Source organism: Staurois parvus, unplaced genomic scaffold (genome assembly GCF_062004578.1).
Source record: "Staurois parvus isolate SC_StPar_1 unplaced genomic scaffold, SC_StPar_1.0 ptg000900l, whole genome shotgun sequence".
Taxonomy (NCBI): Eukaryota; Metazoa; Chordata; class Amphibia; order Anura; family Ranidae; genus Staurois; species Staurois parvus.
In genome coordinates, this window is record NW_028318696.1 from 766,416 (window position 1) to 793,579 (window position 27,164).

At 44.0% G+C, this 27,164-nt stretch overlaps 1 protein-coding gene and 1 pseudogene across 1 annotated transcript; both read right to left on the minus strand.

Moving 5' to 3' along the window:
• Positions 1 to 476: 476 nt before the first annotated feature.
• QTRT1 (queuine tRNA-ribosyltransferase catalytic subunit 1) lies at positions 477 to 26,614 on the minus strand. Its single transcript, XM_089656331.1, has 10 exons — positions 26,356 to 26,614; positions 23,968 to 24,036; positions 21,548 to 21,686; positions 21,310 to 21,388; positions 18,864 to 18,979; positions 13,099 to 13,237; positions 10,234 to 10,309; positions 8,115 to 8,224; positions 2,600 to 2,684; positions 477 to 877 (listed from the first exon to the last, which is right to left on the minus strand). The coding sequence occupies exons 1-10, from the start codon at positions 26,611 to 26,613 to the stop codon at positions 725 to 727; spliced, it is 1,224 nt and encodes a 407-aa protein (XP_089512457.1). The 5' UTR covers position 26,614; the 3' UTR covers positions 477 to 724.
• On the minus strand, positions 15,856 to 16,033 carry LOC149442225 (U2 spliceosomal RNA; annotated as a pseudogene).
• Positions 26,615 to 27,164: the final 550 nt, after the last annotated feature.

A 27,164-nucleotide genomic window follows, 5' to 3' on the forward strand; every position in this document is an offset into this window, starting at 1 on the left:
AGGAGAGGCAAAAAAATACAGAGCTCCACCTAGTGGCCAATCTAAAAATATTTAAACTTAACACCATGACAAAAATATGGAAGTACAACTATGCAAAAAAAAAATTACAAAATGTGTAATAAAAATTTAAAATTAGCACTTAATGAAAATACACTAAAAACTTTTCCTTTAAAAGAACAACAACAACATATGTATCAAAACAGATCTTTCCTTTGAAAGTACATTTTGAATGACCTAAATTTAATAAAAAAACAAAAACTACTGAAAAGTGCAGCATTTTAACATGTTATCAAAATTACAAAAGGTAAGCACAGTATAAGTCACAATATGCCCACACATAAAAACACATTAAACCTTTGCTTTAACCAAACCCCATTAAAATTTAGAGGAACTTTACAGTGAATACACAGCTGTGATTAATTATTCCCTCCCCAAAATTGTTACAATATGAAAAATTCCACAAACAAGCACCAAACAAAAAGACAGTTTTATTGTTAAAAAAGAGATTCAAAATATTTGGAGAGGAAAGCATTAAAATATAATAAAACATACAGTATATACACACTTAAACAAGTTTTGCTTTTGGACCTCCATCCAGTCATAATTAAAGCACCATCTCATCATAATGGCACCACAGGAGTGGATTCTATACAGCAACCTCTGTGTCAAAGAAGATGGTCAGTTCAGAAGTGGAGGGAATGTTGTAGTATCATCAATAATGGAGTTACTTTAACGTGATATTGACAGTCTCTAAAGCATCAACAGCCCACTGTGGGTATTTATCCTTTGTTCCATACATGGTCTTCATGAAATCCTGTATAAACGGAGGGAAACACCCCTGCAGAATGCTCTCCCTTACCGAATGCATCAGATTCAACTGGTGAAAAAAAAAAAAAGCTATCAGTTATTAAATAGAAAGACCAAGATCAACATCTCCTACCCTTCTGAGTTATCCCCTGGTGGGAGGGAAAGTCTCCATGTCACATAGCACCTCCTGTTTGTGTCACCCTGTAGTAGGCAGGACAGTCTCCAGGTCACATAGCTCCTCCTGTCTGTGTCACCCTGTGCTGGGAGGGACAGTTTCCATGTCACATAGCTCCTCCTGTCTGTGTCACCCTGTGCTGGGAGGGACAGTCTCCATGTCACATAGCTCCTCCTGTCGGTGTCACCCTGTAGTAGCCAGGACAGTCTCCAGGTCACATAGCTCCTCCTGTCTGTGTCACCCTGTGCTGGGAGGGACAGTCTCCATGTCACATAGCTCCTCCTGTCAGTGTCACCCTGTAGTAGGCAGGTCAGTCTCCAGGTCACATAGCTCCTCCTGTCAGTGTCACCCTGTGCTGGGAGGGACAGTCTCCATGTCACATAGCTCCTCCTGTCGGTGTCAACCTATGGTGGGAAGGACAGACTCCACTTCATATAAATCCTCCCATCTGTGTCACCCTGTAGTATGAGGGACAGACTCTATGTCACATAGCCTGTGGTAGGAGGGACAGACTCTATGTCACATAGCTCCTCTTGTCTGTGTCACCCTGTGCTGGGAGGTACAGACTCCACTTCATATAAATCCTCCCATCTGTGTCACCTTATGCTGGGAGGGACACACTCCATTTCACATAGCTCCTCCTGTTGGTGTCACACTGTGGTGGGAAAGAACAGGCTACTTCTGTCTGCTACCTGGATCTGTTAAAGACTACCTGACACAGTGACAACAGTTTAACCAGACAGGGAATGAGAGAAAATCCGCAACAGAGAGACCGACAGAAATAAAAATCTCTTTAAAATAAAAAAAAATTGTGTTAAATGGTAAAATCCCTAAGCCAGCACACCATTAGATACAAAAGGGCAATATAAAATAAATCCAAAGTAAATTCTCTAATAAAAAAAAAAAGTCATCCGATTTAAAAAAAAAAAACCCAAAAGTCAAGTGCAGCGCTGATAAAAACATAACTCATACCAGTCCAGGATACGTGTCTATAGTAGAATTTCCATGCAAACAAAGGAACTCCACCATGAGTTGTAAAAGACAATCTTTGCATAGTGTAAAAAAAAAAATAACTCCTTCAGGTGAAAAAAAAAAAAAAAAGCACACGCTTTGCTCCCACACAAATACCCAGGTCAGTGGTTTACCGGAATGGTATGACACTAAAAGTGAGAAGTCATATCATGCATAGTACAAATCAAAAACTCCCCAGGGGAATACACAGATTGCTTCCAGATTCTGTAATATGTGATGTCACGAGCACGGTCTCAGCCCTACATGTTTCGTCAAAAATTGACATTCTACTATAGACACATATACTAGACTGCTATGAATTTTGTTTTAGGAGTGCTGTACTTGAGTTTAGAAATACAAATCTGACAGGGTTCTGGTCTTCCCTTACTCAACTAAAGAAAAATTTTCATTTCTGTTCGTGTTGCTGCTGGAGATTTACCCAAACTGGTTTCTTCCCATCTAGTGAGACCGTCTGTAATCTGTACTTGCTAAACAGCAGCTAAAATTCGATCCCCATTTCCATCTGAGCGTCATTATTATCTTTAGTACAGTGCCACCTTTCATACAAACTTTTATCGTCTCCTGGGGGCATGGCGGCCGGCTCACCTGGTATGCAATGTTATGGATTGTAATGTGATGCATGCCTGCTGTGTCGCTTTTAAACAAAGCGTGGATGTAGGCACGGGTGTATCTAAACAACAAAAACAAAGAAAAAAAAAAAAAGTATTAAATGCATTTATATAATTACTCTTGGCCTGAAAGCATTCCTAACTACTGAATTAAACAAATACCATTTTTGAGTTCATATAGTTCTAGATGCTTTGATGTGGGAGAACTCTACTCCATTAAAACATGAGATTATGTTTTAAAGTGACCCTGTCTCTGGCCCAAAACTTCAAATCAAAGCGAAAACTAAACTCATCTACACTCCAGCACGGTAGTGTTCTGGAGTTCCCTCACTGGCTGTTGATATGTCAAACAGATAGTACCAGCCTCAGCTCTCGCCATCTAGGCCATGCCGCCAATGTTTTTTTGCCACACCTTGGGGCCAGGCAAAACATATTTGGTGGTGTGGTCTAGATGGAGCAAGCTGAGACAGCTACTGTCTGTGTGACATATGACTTGGCATGGAGTTTGATTATTGGAATTTTTTTTATGCTTGTACAGTGTGTTCCGAGTTAGAACAGACTCTCTTCCAGCCTGCAACCTTTAGCGGAACCCACCGAAAAGGACCAGGGCAGCCTGCGCAGAGATTCAAAGCTGCATTTTGGGTAAATTTTAAGCAGTTATCTGTAACAAAAAGAATGAAAACTTACCTCTCCTGTTGCCTGAACCACTGAACTCCACTTTGATCAGTAGAAATGGTCCTCTGAAGTCCACTGGGAACCCAACACTTCCATGAGTATCGAGCTCCTGGTACCCCACAGCACTCACAGGTTCCTCCTGTTGACCTCCATATCACAGCAAGAGACAGAGATGTGGAGATCAGCAGGAGGACCCAGTAAGGGCTGCGCTGGACCCAGATCGACACTCATGGAAGTCTTGGTCTCCTAGTGGACTTCTGGGGACTATTTCTACTGATTGGAGTGGAGCTCACCAGTTCAGGCAGCAGGAGAGTTGTGCATTTAATCTCTTATATACAGTTAAATGATTAAATTATAGATTTTAAATCATAAACAGGGTTACTTTAAAATAAGGGACTGCGGAAATCACAAAATGTATACATAGTTGCATACTTTATAATGTTACAAAAAAAAAAAAAAAAAGGACACAGTTTCATCCAGTTCAGCCTACATGTGTGTATGAGTTTTTTATTCTCAAACAACTCCCATTGCCCTGTATATTTTGCTACCAGAGGAAGAAGAGGTTTTAAAAGTTGTCGACATTCTCAGCTCGTATGTGGGGTAGGGAGTTTCACATTTTTACTGCTCTAACAGTAAAGAACTCTTTCTGCAATGTACAGTTAAATCTCCTTTCTTCTAACCTCAAATCGTGGCCACATGTCCTCTTCGGGGACCTGAGAGTAAACCGTTTATTACAGGTACTGGAGTCACCTGTGATATATGTATACACTGTAATCATATCCCCTCCTAAAGCAGAACCAAAGGCAAGAATACTCACCTATGTTCCAATGGTCTGAACATTGCGAGGTCCCTCACCAACACTTTCTTCCGGGTGCTGGTCTTCAACTGGTGTGGGAAGATGCCACCCCTGCCCATGCACGAAAGTCGTTTACCTCGGCACACTGGCACTGTGCTGTTATTGTACACAGAGCTGCGCATGCACAGCTCTGTGGATATTCTGCAGGGGGTTGTGAACAGGCAGGTAAGTGTTTTTTCCTGCAAATGGAATATTGCATGCCTCTTCTGCAATAAAGAGACTGTCTGTTGGTAATTATATATTTATTACTGCTCCAGAGTGAAAACTGTAATCATGTCATCAATGTCATTGATCCTTTTAGCAGAGGTTCTCCATCCCCCTTATAATTTTGTTGCCCTTCAATGAACTCTTTTTAATTCAACAAGATCCTTCCTGACGACTGATGACCAAACCTGAACTGTATATCCAAGATGAGATTGAACCAGTGTTTTGTAAAGGAGTAGAATTCCTAAAAATAAATAAACTCTAATAAATAATTCTAATTTGAAATAAATAATTCTAATAATAATAATAGAATGTATTCCTCTAGAATTAACGTCAGTACCTACTTTCTTTGCAAAGCCAAACCTCGACCTTTTTCACAGATCATGGCAATTGCAGATTATAAAAAAAAAAAAAAAAAAACACACAACCACAGAGCCAAGCTATGAATATGTATTAGTTTAAGAGCACATACAATTGAGTAATCACTGATAAGTGCTCTTAGTGATTCTGAAATATGAATTAACATCAAACACCAGTAAAAAGGAATTTAAAAAAAATATATATAAATGATTAAATAAAAAAAAATTTAAATAAAAAGGATATTAGTGATTACTTCATTTGAAGTGTTTTTAAACTAATAAATATTTATAACAGAGCTCTGGGGTCAGGGTTTTTGCTATTGTTATTAAACCGTTTCTAAACCCAAAAACAAAGATGTAAAATATTGCAGATTACAAGTCCTCGTACCTAGTACTCATGATGACAAACTCGGACGAATATTCGTTCAGGCTTTTTTTTGCATACTAGTCTCATATCGAACATGAAGAGGTTACTAAAGATACAAAATTTCTCATATGACAGAATACAACTTTCAAAGTGATGTAATGTATTCTTTTGTCATGTATTCTTTTGTTTCCAAGCATGCATGGTCTTGGTCACTCGATTTTTTACAGATGAATATTGTACTGATTAAAACAAAAATTGTTCGTTCTGTTATCATATGAGATGACATTTTCATGCTTGTCCCTTCAGATAAATTTTGCATAAACTGTCATGATCGGCTCTTGAAAGTTGTGTAGTAATGCTCAGATTATTGGACGATCGATCCAAAAGCAGTATTTTTCATCCGATATTCTCATCATGTGTACAAGGCTTTAGATTTAGTGGCTGTATTCGTTTTCTTTTTCTTTTTTTAAGCCGAGTACAACAAAATATCTGTTGATTTTGCCAGAAATCCAGTGTTTTTATAATGTCCTGCACTGCACTGAAATCCCAAATAATGTTATCAGCTTTTGCCAGTTCTCTTCTGTGCACCACAAAAAAATGTTCCCTATATATTAGGGATGGGGAGAAGGGACAGGTCCTGTATTCCAAATCAAAAGAGCAGCCTACGGTGACTACACAGTTTCTCTATAGATATTACGGCAAGTGAATGTTGTCACCCTAGGACAAGAAGTGTGAAATTAAAAGAAAAAAATCTTAAAATCTGGTTCACACTGGATCAGACTTTAAAATCATGAGACTTCACTTGAAGTTGCACAATTTAAATTTGCATGTCAGTGCGACTTCAAGTGCAACTTGGCAGATATCTGTGCGACTTAATGCACCTATGTCTATGCAAGTCCCACCTGAAATCACAAAAAATACATTAGTGCAAGAACTTCTTTCGAAATCAGTGCGACTCCGATGGAGTCAAGAGTTGCATCGCTTCAAACAGTTCCATTGTCGACAATAGGATGCGACTTGCTATGCGATTGGAAACTGCCAAATCACATGACAAGCTGCACCGGTGCGAACCAGGGCTTAGAGTTTTACTAAACCTAGGACCCTGCATTCACTATATGTGGTCTCCCCGGACCCCGCATTCACTATATGTGGTCTTCCAGGACCCCGCATTCACTATATCTGGTCTCCCAGGACCCCGCATTCACTATATGTGGTCTTCCAGGACCCCGCATTCACTATATCCGGTCTCCCAGGACCCCGCATTCCCTATATTTGGTCTCCCCGGACCCTGCATTCACTATATCTGGTCTCCCCAGACCCTGCATTCCCTATATCTGGTCTCCCAAGACCCTGCATTCCCTATATCTGGTCTCCCAAGACCCTGCATTCCCTATATCTGGTCTCCCAAGACCCTGCATTCCCTATATCTGGTCTCCCAAGACCCTGCATTCACTATATCTGGTCTCCCAAGACCCTGTATTCACTATATCCGGTCTCCCCAGACCCTGCATTCCCTATATCCGGTCTCCCAAGACCCTGCATTCCCTATATCCGGTCTCCCAAGACCCTGCATTCCCTATATCCGGTCTCCCAAGACCCTGCATTCACTATATCTGGTCTCCCCGGACCCTGCATTCACTATATCTGGTCTCCCCGGACCCTGCATTCACTATATCTGATCTCCCAGAACCCTGCATTCACTATATCTGGTCTCCCAAGACCCTGCATTCACGATATCTGGTCTCCCAAGACCCTGCATTCACTATATCCGGTCTACCCGGACCCTGCATTCACTATATCTGGTCTCCCCAGACCCCGCATTCACTATATCTGGTCTCCCCGGACCCCGCATTCACTATATCTGGTCTCCCCGGACCCCGCATTCACTATATCTGGTCTCCCCGGACCCCGCATTCACTATATCTGGTCTCCCCGGACCCTGCATTCACTATATCTGGTCTCCCCGGACCCTGCATTCACTATATCTGGTCTCCCAGGATCCTGCATTCACTATATCTGGACTCCCACAGTACACACAACATGAAAATGCAGTTATTTTAGTAAATATAAACTGCTAAATACCTTTTGTCATCAGCAGTATATAGCAATCTTGTGACTTCTATCAGTGTTCAGCAGACCACTGGTTAAAGCTTGTAAGAGGAATTTTCTTTCTGCTCTAGGCGGATGCAAAACCCCTGATCTCTGTCTGGACAGTGCTGATTGGCCCTGTGCTGATCACATGCACTCTCCCAAGAGAAAAAAAAAAAAAAACCTCTAGCAATACACACTAAACTGAGCATGTGCAGAATGGCTATGGTTATGTCTTATCAGGAGATAAAACATGGACATTTGAACAAGAGGAGGAGCAGAGAAGTCAGGATCAAACAGCCTTTTTACTCAAGGCAGAGGATTAACCCCTTAGGTTCCACAGTGAGCATAACAAGTATTCTTCTGTATACACCGACTGATTTTACTGTTGTAAGTTTAGTAACACTTTAAAGTAGAACTGTGGCTTGGTCTTTCTTTTATAGTTAGTTGCCCTCATCTCCCTGAGTGTTGCCTTTCTACTTGATGCATCAATCTCCACAGCCTTTCAGCAATCTTTTCAGTGCACAGCCGTTTTAGCGATCTTTACTGAAAAGCTGTGTACAAAGATGCACAGCCTTTTCCCCTGAAAATGGCCGGTATTTCCTGCACATGCGTGCCACAGCCGTTGTTCACACCTCAAGAAGTAGCTCAAGGTACGACTTTCTCATAGTAATGAAGGAGGCTGCGGCACGCACGTGAAGCAAGCAATAGGGCAGCACAGTGAAGAGCACAGGATCAAGGCTGAAGGCAAGTATAAAGCCTAATGGGCAGTTGTCTTGGGTGGGGGCGACTAAATCAAGAATAAATAGTACCACAGTTGGCCAATATTAAGGAAACAAATACAGCCACCATGTCTAAGGACTGGTAAACTTGGCTTTAGATACATTACTATACCTCATAACTGGATAATCCCTCTACAGTACTATACATATAATATTTTTACCTTATGCAGGTTGGGCATTTACAGTCTTTGTCTATAGGTTGGAAATCTTTTGCAAACTGTTTGTTTTTTATTTGCAAGGAGCCCCAAGGAACCAAAGCGGAGCCAAATCTCTGCATAACACCAATAAAAAAAAAAGAGATTAACAGTGTTATTAATCCAACTGGCAACACAGGATACATGGAAGCAATCTACAATTCAAAACAGGGCACACTGAATGGCTACGATTAGTAAGTTTTAGAGTAGAGTTTACGTTTCTGTCAGGCTTTTATTTGTGTCTGAGACCCCAATGGGGAGAGTTTCCTCCGATTCCTGTCCTTGTGATGCCTGTACAAGAAATGGGAAGTGGTTGACACCAGGCCTTTGATAAAGTCCGGATGGACGCAACGTGTCGGGTGGGCATGGTTTACTGATGTCTTCACACTGGGCTAGCCTGTAACAGCATCGTGGAGTCTCCCTGGCCGGTAAGCATTTTGGATTTAGACCTGACTATGTATTGCATCCTTGTTGTAAATGTGAATGAATCTTTTTACAAGGTTTTAAATAAAACTAGCAGTATGTACTATGAAGTCTTTTATATTTATATGCGATCACCTGAATCTCTTAAAGGAAGTGTTTTTCCGTATGTATGTTGTGAATGAGGCTTAAATGTTTCCCTCTGCCGGGAATCTGCAGTTAATATTGGTGTGCAGAACCAAGTTCATTTACCTGAAAAAACTTTTAAAAGTTCCTAAAAATACCAGTTTATGTAGAATTTAACCACTTTGCATCCAGAACAATTTTTTTTAATTTTTCGCACATATGTTAAAATCTGCATTTTTTTATAGAAAATTATTTAAAACACCAAATACATATATTTTCTGAAAGCAAAGGCCCTGTAGAAGTGAATTATGCGGGGTTATTACATTGCACGTAATTTGCGCAACTATATATCCAATCTATATTTTTAGAAAACAATTACACTAAAATTAATTTTAGTGCATACAAACACAATATAATTCCATTTTTTTTAAGGATAGAAAAAATGGGGTTGCATTCAGTAAATAGATATCAAACTTGTCAAGCCTTTAAATTGTGTGCACCTGTGAAATGGCAAAAAAAACCTATTGTACCCAAAATTATTTACAGGCAGCATTTGTAAATACCTTGAGCCAGGGTTCACATATGTGTAGGGCCAGTTTGCAGCATGATTCCAAGCCCCATCTGGTGCGACTTCTTTCAGTGGTTAAGGTGCGAATTGTTAACATTTAGGACACTGGAAATCGCACCTGAACCGGGCTGAAAAGTGCACCAGACTTTTTTTTTTAACCAGTTCCCTACCACACTATAGCCGAAGTATGGCTACAGCGCGGTTGTCTGGCTCTGGGACGACGTCCATGGACGTAATTCTGGAACACGGCCCCTGAGCTACCCGAGCGGAGCGCACCCAGCGCCACCAGTGATCGCTCTGTCCTACAGACACAGATGATCACATGATACGGTAACCGGCCAATCACGGCGGCCTTTTACCACGTGATCAGCTGTGTCCAATGACACAGCAGATCACCGGGTAAATACAGTTGCCGGTTATCGACTGCACTTTCCTCACATTGTCACAGCATTTGCCAGAGAAGTGATGATCAGTGCCCATCAGTGCCGCCCACCTGTACCCATCAGTGCTGCCCACCTGTGCCCTGCAATGCCACCCACCTGTGCGCAGCAGTGCCACCCATCAGTGCTGCCCAGCAGTGCGCCCATCAGTGCTGCCCAGCAGAGCAGCATCATCAGTGCCAGCTCATCAGTACCAACTCATCAGTGTTGCCTATCCATGCCATGATTTTTATATAGTAGTAGTCACACGCCTGTACCCAGCAGTGCCACCCACCTGTACCCAGCAGTGCCACCCATCAGTGCTGCCCAGCAGAGCAGCATCATCAGTGCCAGCTCATCAGTGTTGCCTATCCATGCCATGATTTTTATATAGTAGTAGTCACACACCAGTGTAATCAATCCATGTGGCTTCTTGATCTATCCTATGATCACTAAAACCTCTCTATGTCTGCAAGACACAGAGGCATGTATGATGGATATGCTTTAAAGGCCACTGTACCCCATAACAAGCACTTCTTATGCCTCTACTTACAGCTGTCCTTGTGGGGAAGACACAGTCAAACATGTCACAACCGAGGGCCACACATACCACGAGATCAGTGGCATATCTGTAAAGAGGAAACAGAAGGTGGTAGGACAGATATATGGATGAGAAGATCTATCCACAGCAGGAATTACCTAGTCTAAATAAACAAGGATAAAAATGACAGCTAAATATATGCAAAATATTGTCTTTTGAAGCATATATAAAATGAAAATTTGTACTGAAAGACTGTGATGCTTGGTCATTCTTCAAATTTTACCCAAACATCCCACCTCCAATTAAGGCTTGTCATAAAGAGCAAACAACGAACAGTAGATGGCACAAAATGTTACACTTGCTGTCAGTATAAACCCAGTTACTCAAGTGTGAGCAATATTTTATAAAAATAAAATATGAAAAACTGAATACTGCTGGGTGTCCAAGAGAGTGGATTCTGGAATGGACAGGGTTAAACCAACATCCTTCACTAAACACCAATGCGGATTCTCTGAGAGCTCTGGGAGAATGTCCAACTGTCAGCACAAAAAACAAAAGCAGAGGGCGCAGATTCAAGTGTAATAAGAACATCATTATATAGAAAATAAAAAAAACGGCCAAATCAGCACTCACATGATGAAAAGACACACTTCACCGTGTTAGTGCCCATTTGGCTGTTTCTAGTTTCAATAAAGTGATGTTTTCACTACACTTGAATCTGCGCCCTCTGCTTTTGTTTTATGTAATGAAGGCTTGTCACCCTGTGCAATATTTCTGATTTCATACAACTCAAAACCTTTTCATGCTAGCACAAATACTTTATCTGTGTCCTAAAGTATATGTACAGCCAAAATCTATTTTCAGTATGTTTGGCATCATAGCTTATTGTAAAGTTATCTTAATCAAATCATTTTTTGTGATCTATTGCAAAGTTTCCTACCAAGAGACCCCAAAACAGCACTTCCCAATGCCAAGCCAATGCATCACAACTAACAGCAGCATTGTTCGCCTATGGCTTAGCGTTGTCAGTGTTTTCATGAAAATTCTTATTTCCATATATTGTGGTGCACCACAAAATAGGCCCTAAAGCTTTTAGGTCATTTTTTTAACCACTGCCGGTCCATAGGGATCACTTCTGAGGGCAGCACCTCCTTTCCTGGGCTCTCCAGTCTGTTTGCAGAGCCGTGAGAGAGAGAGAGGGGGGGGGGAGAGAGGGGGAGGGGGAGCGAGGGAGAGAAGAGAGAGAGGGGGGAGGGGGGGAGGGAAGAGAGAGGGGGGAGGGGGAGAGAGTGAGGGGGGAGAGAGAGGGAGGGGGGAGAGGGAGGGGGGAGGGAGAGGGGGGGAGGGAGAGAGAGGGAGGGGGGAGGGAGAGAGGGAGGGGGGAGAGAGAGGGGGGGGAGGGAGAGAGAGGGGGGGGAGAGGGAGAGAGGGAAGGGGAGAGAGGGAGGGGGAGAGAGGGAGGGGGGAGAGAGGGAGGGGGGAGAGAGGGAGGGGGGAGGGAGAGGGGAGGGGGGAGAGAGAGGTAGAGAGAGAGGGAAAGGGAGAGAGAGAGGGAGGGAGAGGGAGAGAGAGGGGGAGAGAGAGGGGGGCAGAGAGAGGGAAGCGAGAGGAGGGGGGGCGAGAGGGGGGCGAGACCGGGAGCGAGAGAGAGGGAAAGGGGGGGGCGAGACAGGGAGCGAGAGAGAGAGGGAAAGAGGGGGAGCGAGAGAGAGAGGGAAAGAGGGGGGGCGAGAGAGGGAAAGAGGGGGGGCGAGAGAGGGAAAGAGAGGGGGGGGCGAGAGAGGGAAAGAGAGGGGGGGGCGAGAGAGGGAAAGAGAGGGGGGGGCGAGAGAGGGAAAGAGAGGGGGGGGCGAGAGAGGGAAAGAGAGGGAGGGCGAGAGAGGGAAAGAGAGGGGGGGCGAGAGAGGGAAAGAGAGGGGGGGCGAGAGAGGGAAAGAGAGGGGGGGCGAGAGAGGGAAAGAGAGGGGGGGCAAGAGAGGGAAAGAGGGGGGGGGGCGAGAGAGGGGGGGAGCGAGAGAGAGGGAGGGAGAGAGAGAGAGACTAACGTTGTTCCTTCCTCTCTGTGACCCCCAGTGTTTGATCAGCTGCATTGGAGGCCAGAGGAGATATGGGATCTAATAGACCCCAGATTTCGCCATAAAGAGGACCTGTCACGGGCCATGCTTTCACAAGGGATGTTGTTCATTATGTGAAAGCAATAAAGTTGATCAAAAAGAAAATTAAACAGACAGTGTAAAACAAAAGTTTCAAATTAAATAATTTTTTTTTTAAATGTAAAGCGCCCTCCTCCCCAGTGCTAACGCGGAACGCATACGTAAGTCCCGAAAGCATATGTAAACGGTGATTGCACCACACTTGTGAGGTATCATCGTGAATGTCAGAGCAAGAGCAGTGATTTTAGCTCCAGACCTCCTGTGTAACTCTAAACTGGTAACTTGTAAAGGCTTTTAAAGCGTCGCCAATGGAGATTTTTAGATACCGTAGTTTATGCCGGTCGATGGGCATATGCAATTTTAAAGCATGACATGTTAGGTATCTATTTACTCAGCGTAACATCATCTTTATTTATTGTAACAAAAAATTAGGTATTATATAGTGTGTGTTATGTGTGAAATAGAATTCATTATACTGTACTTTTTCCAAAAAAATTGTGTTTGAAAAACCACTGCGCGTATACTGTGCGACATAAAAAATTGCAACGCCCACCATTTTATTCTCTAAAGCCTCTGCTAAAAAAATATGCAATGTTTGGGGGTTGTAAGTAATCTTCTAGCAAAAAAATACTGATTTTTTTACATGTAGGCAAGAAATGTCAGAATTGGCCTGGTATGGAACCAGTTAATATACTGCAGAGGTATAGTGGTAGACTAGACTTACCCAACCCCCATGAGGTAGCGAGGCTTGTCCCTGGGTAAGTGGTCTGTGCTGAGGGTCACCATCTTCCAGAAGTGATCTTTCTCTTCCCCTCCACTAAGGCCACCAATAGCAAAGCCGGGGACATTTCGCTTGGTCATCTCTACAACAACAAAGAAATATACCTAAAGAGGGACGCCAGCTACAAAAAAGAAGCCTCACATACTATGACTAGTATCAGTTTGTGACATTCAAATGGACATGTCATGTAATGCTAAAGTTGGATGACACTTTATTTTAATTCTTTTTATTATTATTTAATACTATAATTATATTAGGGAATTAAATCGATGCACAGTGCCATCATTGGACTTTGCAATCTGAAACCATTTTTTTTCTGAATAAAGCATTCAGTCTGCATGTGATCACTAAATCATAGCCGACATAGTAACCATACATTCTGATGGCAGCCAGGCAAAACGTGTCAACATCACAGGTATGGTCCTATTCCCTCCAGCCCAAGGCTGCACCCTTTGATAGCCTATGCAGGCTGATCTAACGGCAGGGACGAATTGCACAGTGGCAGAATACCACCAGTCATGGCAGTCGGTTCTACATATTAAGACAAAAGGTTCTGTTGTAGCAGCCATCATGGCCATTTATCGCCAGATATAGATTTCCACGTCGAGGAGCAACATAATGGAGGGGTGGGTAGAAGTGACCACTGAAGCATGGAGGTGCTAAGATGGGACTGACAACTCACGGGGCCCCCGGGCAATAGGCGATCATGGGGCCCCTGTGTCCTTGCCCAAACTCAAAAAACCCTATGAAAATAAGGTACCAGGGGCATCTCATGGGGCCCCCTACTGACCCCGGGCCCTCGGGCAGTGCCCGAGTTTCCAAATGGTCAGTCCGCCCCTGGATGGGGCATTGTGTTTCAGAGTGATTTATATCATAAAAAAAAATTAAACATCTGCAAACTCTGCTTCAGCATACTAACCACATGATGATCTAAAGCTTATAGACCCCCGGTGTCCAAACTGAGGCATGAGGGCTGCATATGGCCCTCTGGTACATGATGTGTGGCCCTTGGACCTTAGCAGTTTGTAGTGGGAACATTGATCTCTACCAGCTTCATGTAACATGTTCCCAGTTTTGTATTGTCTTCTGCAGCCATCCCCAGCCAAATATGTAGCATGTCCACACTCTCAGACCCTAATTTCCTCTTTTAGGTCTGCAGTTTTTGACAGTCCTCTCAAGCATTACATATATTGAACATTATGTGTGGCCCCTTGGTGATGTCAGGGGCTGCAATTGAGGCCCCACTAAGCTCATAAGTGAATAACCACTGTTACAGACTAAATGAAAGGTGCAGCCTGCTATAGCTTGATACTCTTTATTAAAGAAGAACTCAGGGAAAGGCAAACAAAATCATCCATTAGTACACCACTTATACAAATCACTAAACAGTTAATACAATTTTTAAAATCCTTACCATTTAGAAGAAAAGTCTAATTGAAGTTTCATGACTCCATCTATGCAATTCAAGATAACAGTGCCTGCTCTGCCAAGGAAGATGTGTAACAGCAGGGATTACATCATATGTTCTTCTATCTCTCGGCAGTAAAAGGAAACTACAGTTCCCATCATCCACTGGGAATTGTAGTGAATGTGGGCGGGTACACTAGGCCTGTACATGTTGAATGTCCTGGTCCACCCACCACTGCAAGTGGAGCTGAATGAAATCACTGCTTCCTGGAGAAAGAACTACAGAAGGGATGTGCCAAGACCAGTGGATGTGGGAATAAGAGGCATTGCAGCTACTGGTCTTACAAACAGGAAACCAAAGAGAATTAACAGTTTGATTTGAAAATGAATAGGCTATTTCAGAGCAACTACTGAGTGAACCAAAAGAAGGGAAGATGGATGACATATTCAGTGAAGGTAGGAAATCAGCAGCAAGGGCATGTAAAGAGGTTTTTGCTCAGAGCTCTGCTTTAATTTGCGGATACTACAGCGCTTATTTTGCCAACACTTTTGCTATTTTTTTTTTTAAGTCCGCGAACGTACGAAAAACCCGTAAGTGTTCATAAAAAACGTGCAAGTGCAAAACACCACACAAAAAAGCGCACTTAGCGGTGTGCTTTGCCCTTCCCCCGAGGGGGATGGACCTCTACCCTGATCCCCCTGGGCACGAAGCTCCTGACAGGGACAAGGTTCCCATTTGGTCCACCTATCCAAAAGGCCTGGCGGACCACCGTTCTTTGTGGCCAGCCGAAGCCAGCCACTCAGTACTTGGCCAGGGGGTTCTCCTGAAGAGAAAACTACCTAGGGACAGGGGAGGAAGGAACCAAAAGGCCACACATCCTCCCCCTAGACTTCAAGGTAGACCCGAGGACCCACACCCTCCATCCTGTGAGGAAATAAAACACACACATAAGTGAAAGTGACAAACGTGGGAGAAGAAATAAATAAATAAAAAGTGGTCGTACAGATTGTGCACAGACCAGGCCCTGAGGCCTGTAAAAATTGCCCAGAACTTAGCCAGAAGGCCCGGTCCTAAAGGCGCTGTGCAAGAAAAGTGTTTGAACACAGTGACCATGTGCCTTTTCACGCGCTGGGGTCCCACACCCAAGTGTTACTAAGAGCACCCCTGAGGCGACCACTCAGGGGGCACTGGTTCACGGTGCCCCCTGGCCAGACAAGGTAGATCCGTTCAAATCAGGAGGAACTGGGCCCCTCAGGTTTTCCAGGGGGAATTACTCCCGGGCCCCAACTATCTATGGGTACCACGGTTTCTGTTCCAACCTGTACTAGCCATCAGGACCCCCATCATACCAGCAGGGGTACTATACAACCAGTCATCCCCGCAAAGCTAAAATGACCGTGGAGCACCCCTGCTGGACACTGATAAGAACAGATACTACACTTGATCTTAGCCAAAAGGCCGAGAAGCCACTTTTGCTATCGCTGCTTTCGCTTTAGCACACTAACTGCATAATGAGATATGTCTATAGCCTCAATAAATAGTGCAGCTTGCAGCTGGATATTCATTACCAACTTGCTGCTATTGCTGTGTCTTTTAGAGGTTTTGCAAAATTCATTAATTGTTCCCCAGGTATGATAAGAGAGGTGATCGCTGCCCAAGATCCTTTATTATTTGAAGAAATAAGACAAATTTATTACAAAGTGCTAAAACCTTATAGACATTGCGGCTATGCTTAGTGGGTGTTCCCTCTGGTTAACTATTGTAATGATTTTAGTACAGCATCTGTGATCCAATGGAAGTGAATTCCCTTGAGGTAATGTTAGGAAGAGGTGTAACCTCAGTTTCAGAAACTGCAATTTTGATCCATATGTGATCGAAAGTGATTTAATGGCAGAAAATGTGTGACTGGTCCAGATATTTGGTGGTACTATTGTAACAATGGAAAGACCTGGCAACCTACCCTGTAAAATAATTGCTAAGAGAATTCATGGAAAAAGTCGCTTACGAGTGACGGTCCATGCAATCACCAAGGGTCGGATTCGACTGAATGGATATATAGATTGTAACAATGATGTCATTTTAACATTGTGGAGGGTTGTAGAATTTGTATATCAATTTGTTACAATTTGTTGTATATTGAACATTTTTTTGTATATTTTGATGCCAATAAAATTTGTGTGAGCAATGCTACAGATGTCCCACTATATAACCTATGGGGGAGATTTACTAAAACAGGTGCACAAAGAATCTGGTGCAACTGTGCATAGAAATCAGCTTCTAGGTGTTATTGTCAAAGCTTGATTGAACAACCTGAAGTTGGAAAGCTAATTGGCTACCGTGCACAGCTGCACCAGATTCTTTCTGCATCAGTTTTAGTAAATCTCCCCCTTTGTGTATGTAACCACTTTTGGGGTCATCATAGTTTGATGTCTAGTAATCATGCGACCAGTAACCATTCTGGTTTTCAATTGTTAGTGGGTACTGGAGCGGTCAGTAACAGCCAGGTTTGACATTTAGCAGCTGTGCAAAGCAATAGCTGGTAGCTATGAAAGGGAGGACGTGGATTAATGTATCCTTGGCAAAAGGCAGTTTGCAGGGGAACTTTAATCTACAGATTGCAGGTGGGAAGGGGTTAATCCAATAACCAGGGTGTCATAAAATGTATCAAGGCAGATGTCCATTGTCCAGAACATGACTGGAGGCGTGAAAGTTTGTAAAATCTAATTACATGATCCTATTATCATGGTGTCATGAAGACTGGAACAAGTGTTAATTGTTTGAGTTACATGGCTGCAGGTGTGAATTATTGTCAAATCCCTGGGACACACATTCTAAAATGGCTTTACATGTGGGTGACGATGATCAACACCCCAGTCCTGTTATAGATAGTTTGACATAGATGCCATCTATCTTCTTGTGAACTTGTTGTCTTCTTTGTCCACAATATTAACTTCACTATCGGTAAGAAAATGTCCTTTCCCCTTAAGGAGACCCTGTCAACAGACCGTTCATTTCATAGGATTAATAAGTCTTCCCATAAGGTTATATGTGCACTTAACATATTTTATGTACACTATAATGCCAAAAGTATTGGTCGGCCGGCCTTTCCACGAACATGAACTTTATTGGCATCCCAGTCTCAGTCCGTAGGGTTCAATATTGAGTTGGCCCCGCCCTTTGCACCTATAACAGCTTCAACTCTTCTGGGAAGGCCGTCCACAAGGTTTAGGAGGGCGTCTATGGGAAGGTTTGACCATTCTTCCAGAAGCACGTTTGCGGGGTCAGGCATTGATGTCGGGGGAGGAGGCCTGGCTCACAGTCTCCACTCTAATTCATCCCAAAGGTGTTCTATGGGGTTGAGGTCAGGACTCTGTACAGGCCAGTCAAGTTCCTCCACCCCAAACTGGCTCCTCCATGTCTTTATGGACCTTGCTTTGTGCACTGGTGTGCAGACATGTTGGAACAGGAAGGGGCCATCCCCAAACTCTTCCCACAAAGTTAGGAGCATGAAATTGTCCAAAATGTCTTGGTATGCAGATGCCTTAAGAGTTCCCTTCACTGGAATGAGGGGGCCAAGCCCAACCCCTGAAAAACAACCCCACACCATAATCCCCCCTCCACCAAACTTTACACGTGGCACAATGAAGTCAGGCAAGTACCGTTCTCCTGGCAACCACCAAAACCAGACACAGTCATCCATCCATCTGAGAACCATGATTCGTCACTCGAGAGCACACATCTCCACTGCTCTAGAGTCCAGTGGTGGCGTGCTTTACACCACTGCATCCAATGCTTTGCATTGCACTTGGTGATGTAAGGCTTCGATGCAGCTGCTCGGCCATGGAAACCCATTCCATGAAGCTCTCTATGCACTGTTGATGTGTTAATCTGAAGGCCACAATAAAGTTTGGAGGTCTTTACCTATTGACTCTGCAGACAGTTGGCGACTTCTGCGCACTGTGTGCTTCAGCATGCGCTGACCCCGCTCTGTCATTTTACGTGGCCTACTACTTGGTGGCTGAGTTGCTGTTACACAGGTGGCAACCTATCATGGTACCATGCCTAAATTCACTGAGCTCCTGAGAGCGAACCTTTCACAAATGTTTGTAGCAGTCTGCATGCCTAGGTGCTTGATTGTATACACCTGTCATCATGGAGGTGACTGGAACACCTGAATCCAATGATTTGGAGGGGTGTCCCAATACTTTTGGCAATATAGTGTATGTTATTTACCTGTTAAAGCCTCCTGTGTGCACACAGTACTGTAAAGCAGGGCTCTGATATGACCAGACATACGTACCCTCTAAACATTTCTTGCGGAGCTGAGCATCAAGTCCTCCCTGTATAATGGCAAACAGGTTCTGTTTCTCTGGGTGTTTATTGGCAGCAAGGCAGCGATCTAGCCAGCGGATGGATCTAACATTAAGAAGGAAGTCTGGTCAAAAGTAAAACAATTTAGAAATATGAGACAATTTAAAATTCTGCCTGATTCTATGTAGATGACCATGGATTTTGTGTGCCCCATGATCATTTTATTCTAATCTATAATACTCCCTTTAGTTTATGATCATACCTGCCTCCTGAGATGTGCTGACCTGTGCCTGATCTCTGTGCATGTGATCTCTTTGTGCAAACAAAATCAAAAGCATAAAAATCAGCACAAAGAACCTAACTTAAAGTCAGTAGGATGTGTCCCTTGTGTTGAATCCTCTTCTGTTAGTAGTAATCTTCCTCTGTCCTTCCTCTCCCCCACCACCGTAATCTTTGGATGTGCCAGAGGTTAATAAAACTCAGGGGCTGTCACAGGCTCTCATCAAGAGCTTACCCTTTCTGCCCAGATATGAACAGAACACGATCTATAAATTGAGGGGGTGGACCTATCAGTCATCCACCCATCCTCCATTCTTAGATCCTGTTCCATTCATAGAAACTGTAGTACGGATTCTATGAATGGAACAGCTGAGCGAAAACGGCGGGCATAGTCAGGCCCCCTTGATGGCAGCCCGGACACCACCCCCCATTGACTTCTCCATCATGTCCAACAACGCCACCATCAAACCCGCCCCGCAGGCCAGAGTACTTGGTGTCATTCTGGACTCCAACCTATCCTTCCAGCCCCAAGTCCAATCTTTAACAAGCTCGTGCAGACTCCACCTCCGCAACATCGCCAAAATCCGCACGTTCCTAACCCCAGAAACCACTAAACAGCTCATCCACTCCCTCATCATATCACGACTCGACTACTGCAACTCCCTCCTCACTGGCCTGCCTCGCCGCTGGGTATCCCCGCTTCAGTCGATCCTGAATACGGCTGCCAGACTCATTCACCTTTCCAACCGCTCCATCTCCGCCACCCCCCTCTGCCAATCCCTCCACTGGTTTCCGATTGCGCAACGGATCAAATTCAAAATCCTAACACTGATGTACAAAGCCGTCCACCATACTGCCCCAAATTACATCACCGACCTAATATCCAAGTACCACCCAGCACGCACACTCCGCTCCTCACAAGACCTACTTCTCTCTAGTTCCCTGGTCTCCTCCTCCCATGCCCTCCTCCAGGACTTCTCCAGGGTGTCACCCATCCTCTGGAACTCCCTGTCCCAACCAATCAGATTATCACCTACTCTCCTCTCCTTTAGGCGCACCCTGAAAATCCATCTCTTCAGGGAAGCCTACCCCACCCCCTGCTAACTTGCCGACCTCCTCCACTCTTCCTACCACTCCATTCCCCACAGCTATCTCCTCCTGTGCCACCATCCCCTCCCTCCTAGATTGTAAGCTTTAAAGAGCAGGGCCCTCAATCCCCTCATGTTTTGCATTGTATTGTTGTTGTTCTGTCACATGTTCTGTGCCCCTTTGTAATGTACAGCGCTGAGCGAACTATTGGCGCTTTATAAATACTGTATAATAATAATAATTACTACTAAGAGAAGATGAATCAGCACAAGGGACACATCATAGTGGCTGTAAGTTATGCCCCTTATGCTGATTCTTCTGTTTTGGCTGCGCTTAAGCTTTAAAGTGACACTGTAAATGATTTAAAAATTAAATAGGTCCTTTCCCTGTAAAAATAAAAAAATGTAAATACCAGCCTTTTCTGCTGCCTGCGCCACCAAATCATCCTTCAAAGTCAAGTCTTTTGAGAAACTGACACTTTCGGGAGCATTGATCTCCTCAATCTAGGCGACTCTTTCATTGATTACTGCTGCTGGCCCCCACTTCATGACAAGTAAACATAGTACAGGACACAGTGAAGACATGGAGGTGAGCAGAAAGAACCAGTCTAAAGTTGGCTATACATGGATCGAATCTTAGCCGGTTAAGCAGGAAACGGCTGGGATTCGATCCATCTCTGGGCAAGCTGGTTGTACTGAAGTTGATCCATCAACTGACTTCAGTACAACCAGCCTGTCAGATTATTTACATGTACTTACTGCAGGCGGGTATAGTCTCCAGCAGTGATCATTGTATTCTGCCGGCAGGGAAGAATCACTGCCAGCGGAACACAGTAGCACTGCAGGAGGGATTCCCCCTTCAACACTGACTGTGTTGATGGGGAAATCAAGCGATTTTCTTTCCTGCAACCCGAATATTTGCAGCCAGCTCATCCACTCTTACTCAGCCTAGTCTGAAATAATTACTGTTGGGAAGAAGGTGATTAGAACTTAATAAAGAGAAGTATTACATGTGATAATGCGCAGGCACATCTGTAAAACAAATTGCAGGCATTGTCTATTGCTAACCTGTACATGGCCTCCTCAACACGGGGTCCAGAGATGGTACTGCTCACTACGTCATCAAGCTGCATCATGATGTCAGAACCTGAGTGAGAAGATACAAAGCAGATGCGTGAGAGAGAAAAGTAGAAGAATCCATTGATTGCCTCCCTTAGAAAATGACATACAGTAATATAACAGATGTGAACCGTCTCTGGGACTAACAAATCAATGGTTTTAATTTAAATGCATTTATAAAACTTACCAAGAGCATTCTGGATTTCAATAGATTTTTCTGGAGTGAGTAAGATCTCTCTGTTATCATAGGGATAAGAGAAATGAACGCCTTCTTCTGTCACCTTGGAGAGTTCCACCAATGACACCATCTGAAAGCCACCACTGTCCTAAAATCACCAATAAGAAACCATAAACCACAGACACCTAGCGTGTTTCCATATGCTAGAGTACTCTTAGCTTTGAGTGTAGGCCCTAACTAGTAGTGATGAGCTGGGTTTGGAGCCGAACTCGCTCCCAACCCATTTTGCCCAAAACTACGGGAAACTGACAAATTCCCTCTGGCCCAATAAGCTGTGGGCAGGAGATTCCCTGCCATGCAGCTGCACATAACAAAGAGGCAGGGATGCTCATGACATCAAACCATTGACCTAATTTGGCCAAATGACCATAATAGGACAGTGTAAGCCTACTTAATAGCCATGTGGCCATATTCAGTCAACGATGTCATGAGTATCCATGCCCCTTTATTACATGCAACTGAGAGTCAGGGAATTTCCTCCCCACAGCTCACTGGCCCAGCAATACAGCCAATTTTCAGGTCTGGACCGACAAGCTCCTCCCTGCTAACTAGGTTTTATGTGCATAATTTTTATCACTGGTGCATTTTAAATGATATCATTCAAAAATCCATAAAAAAGACATGCTACAAATAAATTATAAATTGAGTTGCAGGTCAGTGAGTAAAATAAGTATTTGATCCCCAAGCAAAACATGACTTAGTACTTGGTGGAGAAACCCTTGTTGGCAAGCACAGGGGTAAGACTATTTTTGTAGTTGGTTACAAGGCATGCACACATCTTAGGAGGGATTTTGGTCCACTCTTCGTTACTGATCTTCTCTAAATCCTTAAGGTTTCTAGGCTGTCGCTTGGCAACTCAAAATTTCAGCTCCCTTCATAAATTTTCTATAGCATTAAGCTCTGGAGACTGGCTAGGCCACTCCATGACCTTAATGTGCTTCTTCTTGAGCCTCTCCTTTGTTGACTTGACGATATGTTTTGAATCATTGTCATGCTGGAAGACCCATCCACGACTCATCTTCAGTGTTCTGGTTGAGGGCATGTTTCCACCTCCGTGTTTGACTGTAGGGATAGTGTTCTTAGGGTCATAGTCAGAATTGTCTTCCGCCAAACATAGCAAGTCGAGTTAATGCCAAAGAGCTCAATTTTGGTCTCATCTGAGCACAGCACTTTCTCCCGATCCTTCTCTGAGTCATTTAGATGTTCACTGGCAAACTTCAGATGGACCTGTACATGTGCCTTCTTGAGGAGGTGGACCTTGTGGGTGCTCCAGGTTTTCAATTCATGGCGGCATATTATGTTACCAATGGTTTATTTGGTGACTGTGTTCCAAACTGCCTTGAGATCATTCACAAGCTCCTCCTGTGTAGTTCTGGGCTGATCCCTTACTTTTCTCATGACCATCCTTACCCCATGAGGCGAAATCTTTCATGGATCTTCAGACCAAGGGCGATTGATGGTTATTTTGTATTTCTTCAACAGTTGTCTCCTTCTCACCAAGCTTCTTGCTGATGGTCTTGTAGCCCATTCCAGCCTTGTGCAGGTCTACAATCTTGTCTCTGACGTCATTTGACAGCTCTTTGGACATTGACCCATGGTGGCGAGGTTTGAATGGAAAAAAGAAATAAGAAATTCTGTGGACAGGTACAGTGCCTTGAAAAAGTATTCACACCCCTTGAAATTTTCCACACTTTGTCATGTTACAACCAAAAATGTAAATGCATTTTATTGGGATTTTATGTGATAGACCAACACAAAGTGGCACATAATTGTGAAGTGGAAGGAAAATGATAAATGGTTTTCAAAACTTTTTACAAATATTTAGCTCTGAGTTTTAGAAGGATGAAGACAAATGGCTGAAAATAAACTGGTACAAATTATGTAGGAGGAATTGTTTTATCTTTGTGTATTATCTGAGGCCAGTCACTTCACATGGTATATGTGAGGGTTTATAGCCATTTTAATTCAGGGATTGCAGGGTGTAGCCTACTTGGGATGATGGTGCCCCATGACTGGGCTGGATTATTGCTGATAGTGCTTCTTCTGTTTTAATCATCTTCGCTACCAACTAAGCCAAGTAAACATTTATTCTCACATGTCACAATCACATGCCAGCACTAGACTACATTCTGGGATAAATGGATGGAGTTAAAAGCATTATTTCATAGTTTTAGTGAATCTAACAGGATTTTACCCTAAAAATGTTCTGCTAGATCAGAGTCATTTGAGTTTCCCTACTGAAATGCAGGATCAGATGTCTAGAGGACAATGCAGTCTAGTGAAGCTGCATCTCTAATTGGCGCCTACGGGTTATAGTATCTTGCACATTTAGCTCCAACCGTTTGTATTGCAGTGAACGCCCAACTTACTGTGAGAAGGTTCCGGTCCCAATTCATGAAACCATGCAGGCCATTCACTTTCTTCATCACTTCAGGACCCTATAAAAATATATATAATATCAGACATCCACAAACACAGATACAGCCATCTATTCAATTTTAAAAGTGGAATTAAAGTGCCATTGTGGAAAATTGCTAGGAGTGGCATGCAAAATATCCTTTGACAGAAAAAAAAAAAAAAAACGCACATAAAAAAAAAAAAAAAAAGCAACAAACAAACAAAAAAAGAAAATTTCTCCCCCTTCTTCCTAGTAATTTTAACCCCTTGGCGCCAGCACCTCCCAGCCCTTTAAGGGTTTCAGAAGCCGGGAGGTGGGGCGGGGTTTTAAGGTCATGTGACTGCTGTGATTCACGGTGACATGATCGGGAAAGGTCCCAATCGAAAGAGGAGATCGGGACCTTTCCGTGAACATGTATGCTGGGAGCGCATATGTTTTTCTTCATTGCACGCAAATGTGTGGCCGCTCGGCGTTTAAGCCCAGATGCCAGGAGGCCGCACATTTGTGTGCGGCTGGCGTGAAGAGGTTAATTTTATAGCGTATACTATACGGCATCAAGGGTAAAGCCGTGTAAAGCTACCTCCCTTCTTTCTATGACCCAGAAGGTGATGTGTGTTACATCACTTCTGAGTCACCCTTGTTACTTTCCCAGCTAGCATAGCTGAGAAGCAATGTATTGCAATACATCCAGTGGAGCCCAGAGGAGACATGCAGGGACTAGTACACCCTGCGTGTCTTAATAAAGAGAACCTGTAACCTACACATCATCACATAGGGGAACCTCCTCCGTAACTCTAAACTGATGACCTGTAGAGGGGTACTGAAGTTTACCGCCAATTCATAGGCGCACACAAATTTACAGTGGAGTTCCAGTTGAAAAAAATAAAGTCAGCAGCAACAAAAACTGTAGCTGCTGACTTTTAAAATACAGCCACTTACCTGTCCCTCGATCCAGCGATGTCCTCACCATGGCTGGTTTCACCGGACGTCTTCTCTCCCCGGCATCTTCAGTGTGGTCACCCGGCTGTGACAGCTTGCAGCTTCAAAGCCTGGTGCTCAATGTGGCTGTGACAGCTTGCAGCTTCACAGCCGGGTGCTCACTGTGCATGTGTGAGTAGCGCTGCACTTTGTGAATGGCCCCGTAGTATTCTGGGACCTGTCACGTGTCCCAGAGGACTACGGAGAGGGAGGGAGGACAACTTCCGCTTCCGATCACCTTAGGCAATTGCAGTGGAAGTGGGAGCCCAGTCAAATTTGAGTACACGCTCCCCCAAGGTGCCAATCCCTAATGGGGACAAAGGATTAAAGCGAAACTTCCCCTTTTGAGTGGAGCTCCACTTTAAGGTTTGGCATGTTTGGTATCTATATACTTGATGCAACCTCATCTTTTATATTTTACCAGAAATATGGGTAATTTATTGTGTTTGTTTGCCCTAAAATTCACTTTAGTTTGTTTTTACTGAAATTTTGTGTTTCCTAGACCAGGGGTATTAAGCTCAATTTTATGGTGGGCCGCATCAGCATTATGGTTGCCCTCAAAGGGCCAGTTTTATCTGTATGACTAGGTGTCCAGAGCACCCTATTCTCCCCTACATCACAGTGTAGAAAAGTGCAGGGTCTGGAGGAGGACCAGAGGAGAGATGCTGGAGACTATTAAATGCTGAGACCAGGGAAGATTGAGACGAGGCTGTGCTGCAGCTGCATAGAGAAGTGCAGGATCTGTAGGAGTTTTGTCCTCCTCTCTGCTGCCAACTGCTGAGACCAGGGTTGGGGGGGTAGCAGAGATGAACCTCTTGCGGGTGCATGGAGAAGCTCAGGATTTGGCGGAGGAGTTCCGTCTTCCTCTCTTCTGCCAACTGCTGAGACAAGGTGGAGATGCAGGCGGTGCCACAGCTGCAGGAGAGGTCTGAGGGGCACATGAAATGGCCTGGAGGGCCGGATTCGGCCCTCGGGCCTTGTTTGATACCTGTGTCCTAGACCTTTGCGGTAACATTGCTTGGCATAGAAAATTGAAACTGCCACTTTATTCTCTAGGGCATCTGCTTTCAGAAAATATATCATGTTTGGGGGTTTTGTGTAATCTTCAGGCCTAAAATTATTTTTTTTTTAAACGTGTGCAAAAAAAATGCAAAAGCAGCTCTGGCAGGGAAAGGGTTAAATGCAGGATCATGTAGATTCCAGCTGTGCCTAGGCCCTGGTTTGCCCTGTGGATGATCCAGATCTGGTTTCCAGGCAATCAATACATCAAGATTCTGCATCCTGCTGACTCCTCATCCCAAGGATGCGCCCCCATTGTCAGCATGGGGGTTTCAGGTGATAGCTGGGACTTGTAGTACTACAAAATAAAGTCCATCCTCACCGGCCTCATCCCCAGGTGGTAGGTGTTCCCCAGGCAGATCTCACAGCCCAGATCCCTCAGCTGATCGGCCGTGATCCCCTTCATCGTCCCCTGAGTCCCCACCGGCATAAACACCGGGGTCTTCACCGGCCCGTGCGGTAAGGTCAGCTCGCAGGCCCGGGCTTTGGTGATCGGACATTCCGCCAGGACCCGGTGCACTAACGCGTGTCCTCTGGGCGCCGCCATCTTCCCGGTGACAGGCGGAAGTGACCTGCACATTCCAGCTCCATGGTAACAGGAACAGACGCACAGGCTGTGTCACACAACTTTATTACGAACTGACAAATTCGGTGACTGCACTGAGGTTATGGTAACATTGTGGCCACACAATGAAAATGAACCTGGCTATGGATGTTCATCGAGTGACTTTGACAAAATGAAAAAAAATTAATTCTATGATCAGAATAGTCTATTTTGGAAGCCTTTCCATTATCCAAGAACATGTTCATAATCTGCCATCTTCTCTCCCTAAACTATGCAGTCTACATTCAAGGATTTAAGTCCCTACATGTACGCATGTTCACGTGTGGAGCTGTGTTTACCCACATACAATTGTAGCCTGTTATTCATTTGTACCCAGCCTGGCCTGAGACAGAAAAGAGGCCCGTTTTAGACTGAGCAGCCCCAAACCCAGGGATCTTTTCCTTGGAGCCTGTTGGTGGAACAGAGAAAGAAAGAAAGAGCGAAATAGAGAGAGAGAAAGAAAGAGAAAAAGAAAGAAGGAGAGAGAGAGAAAGAAAGAAAGGGAGAGAAAAAGAGAGGAGAGAGAA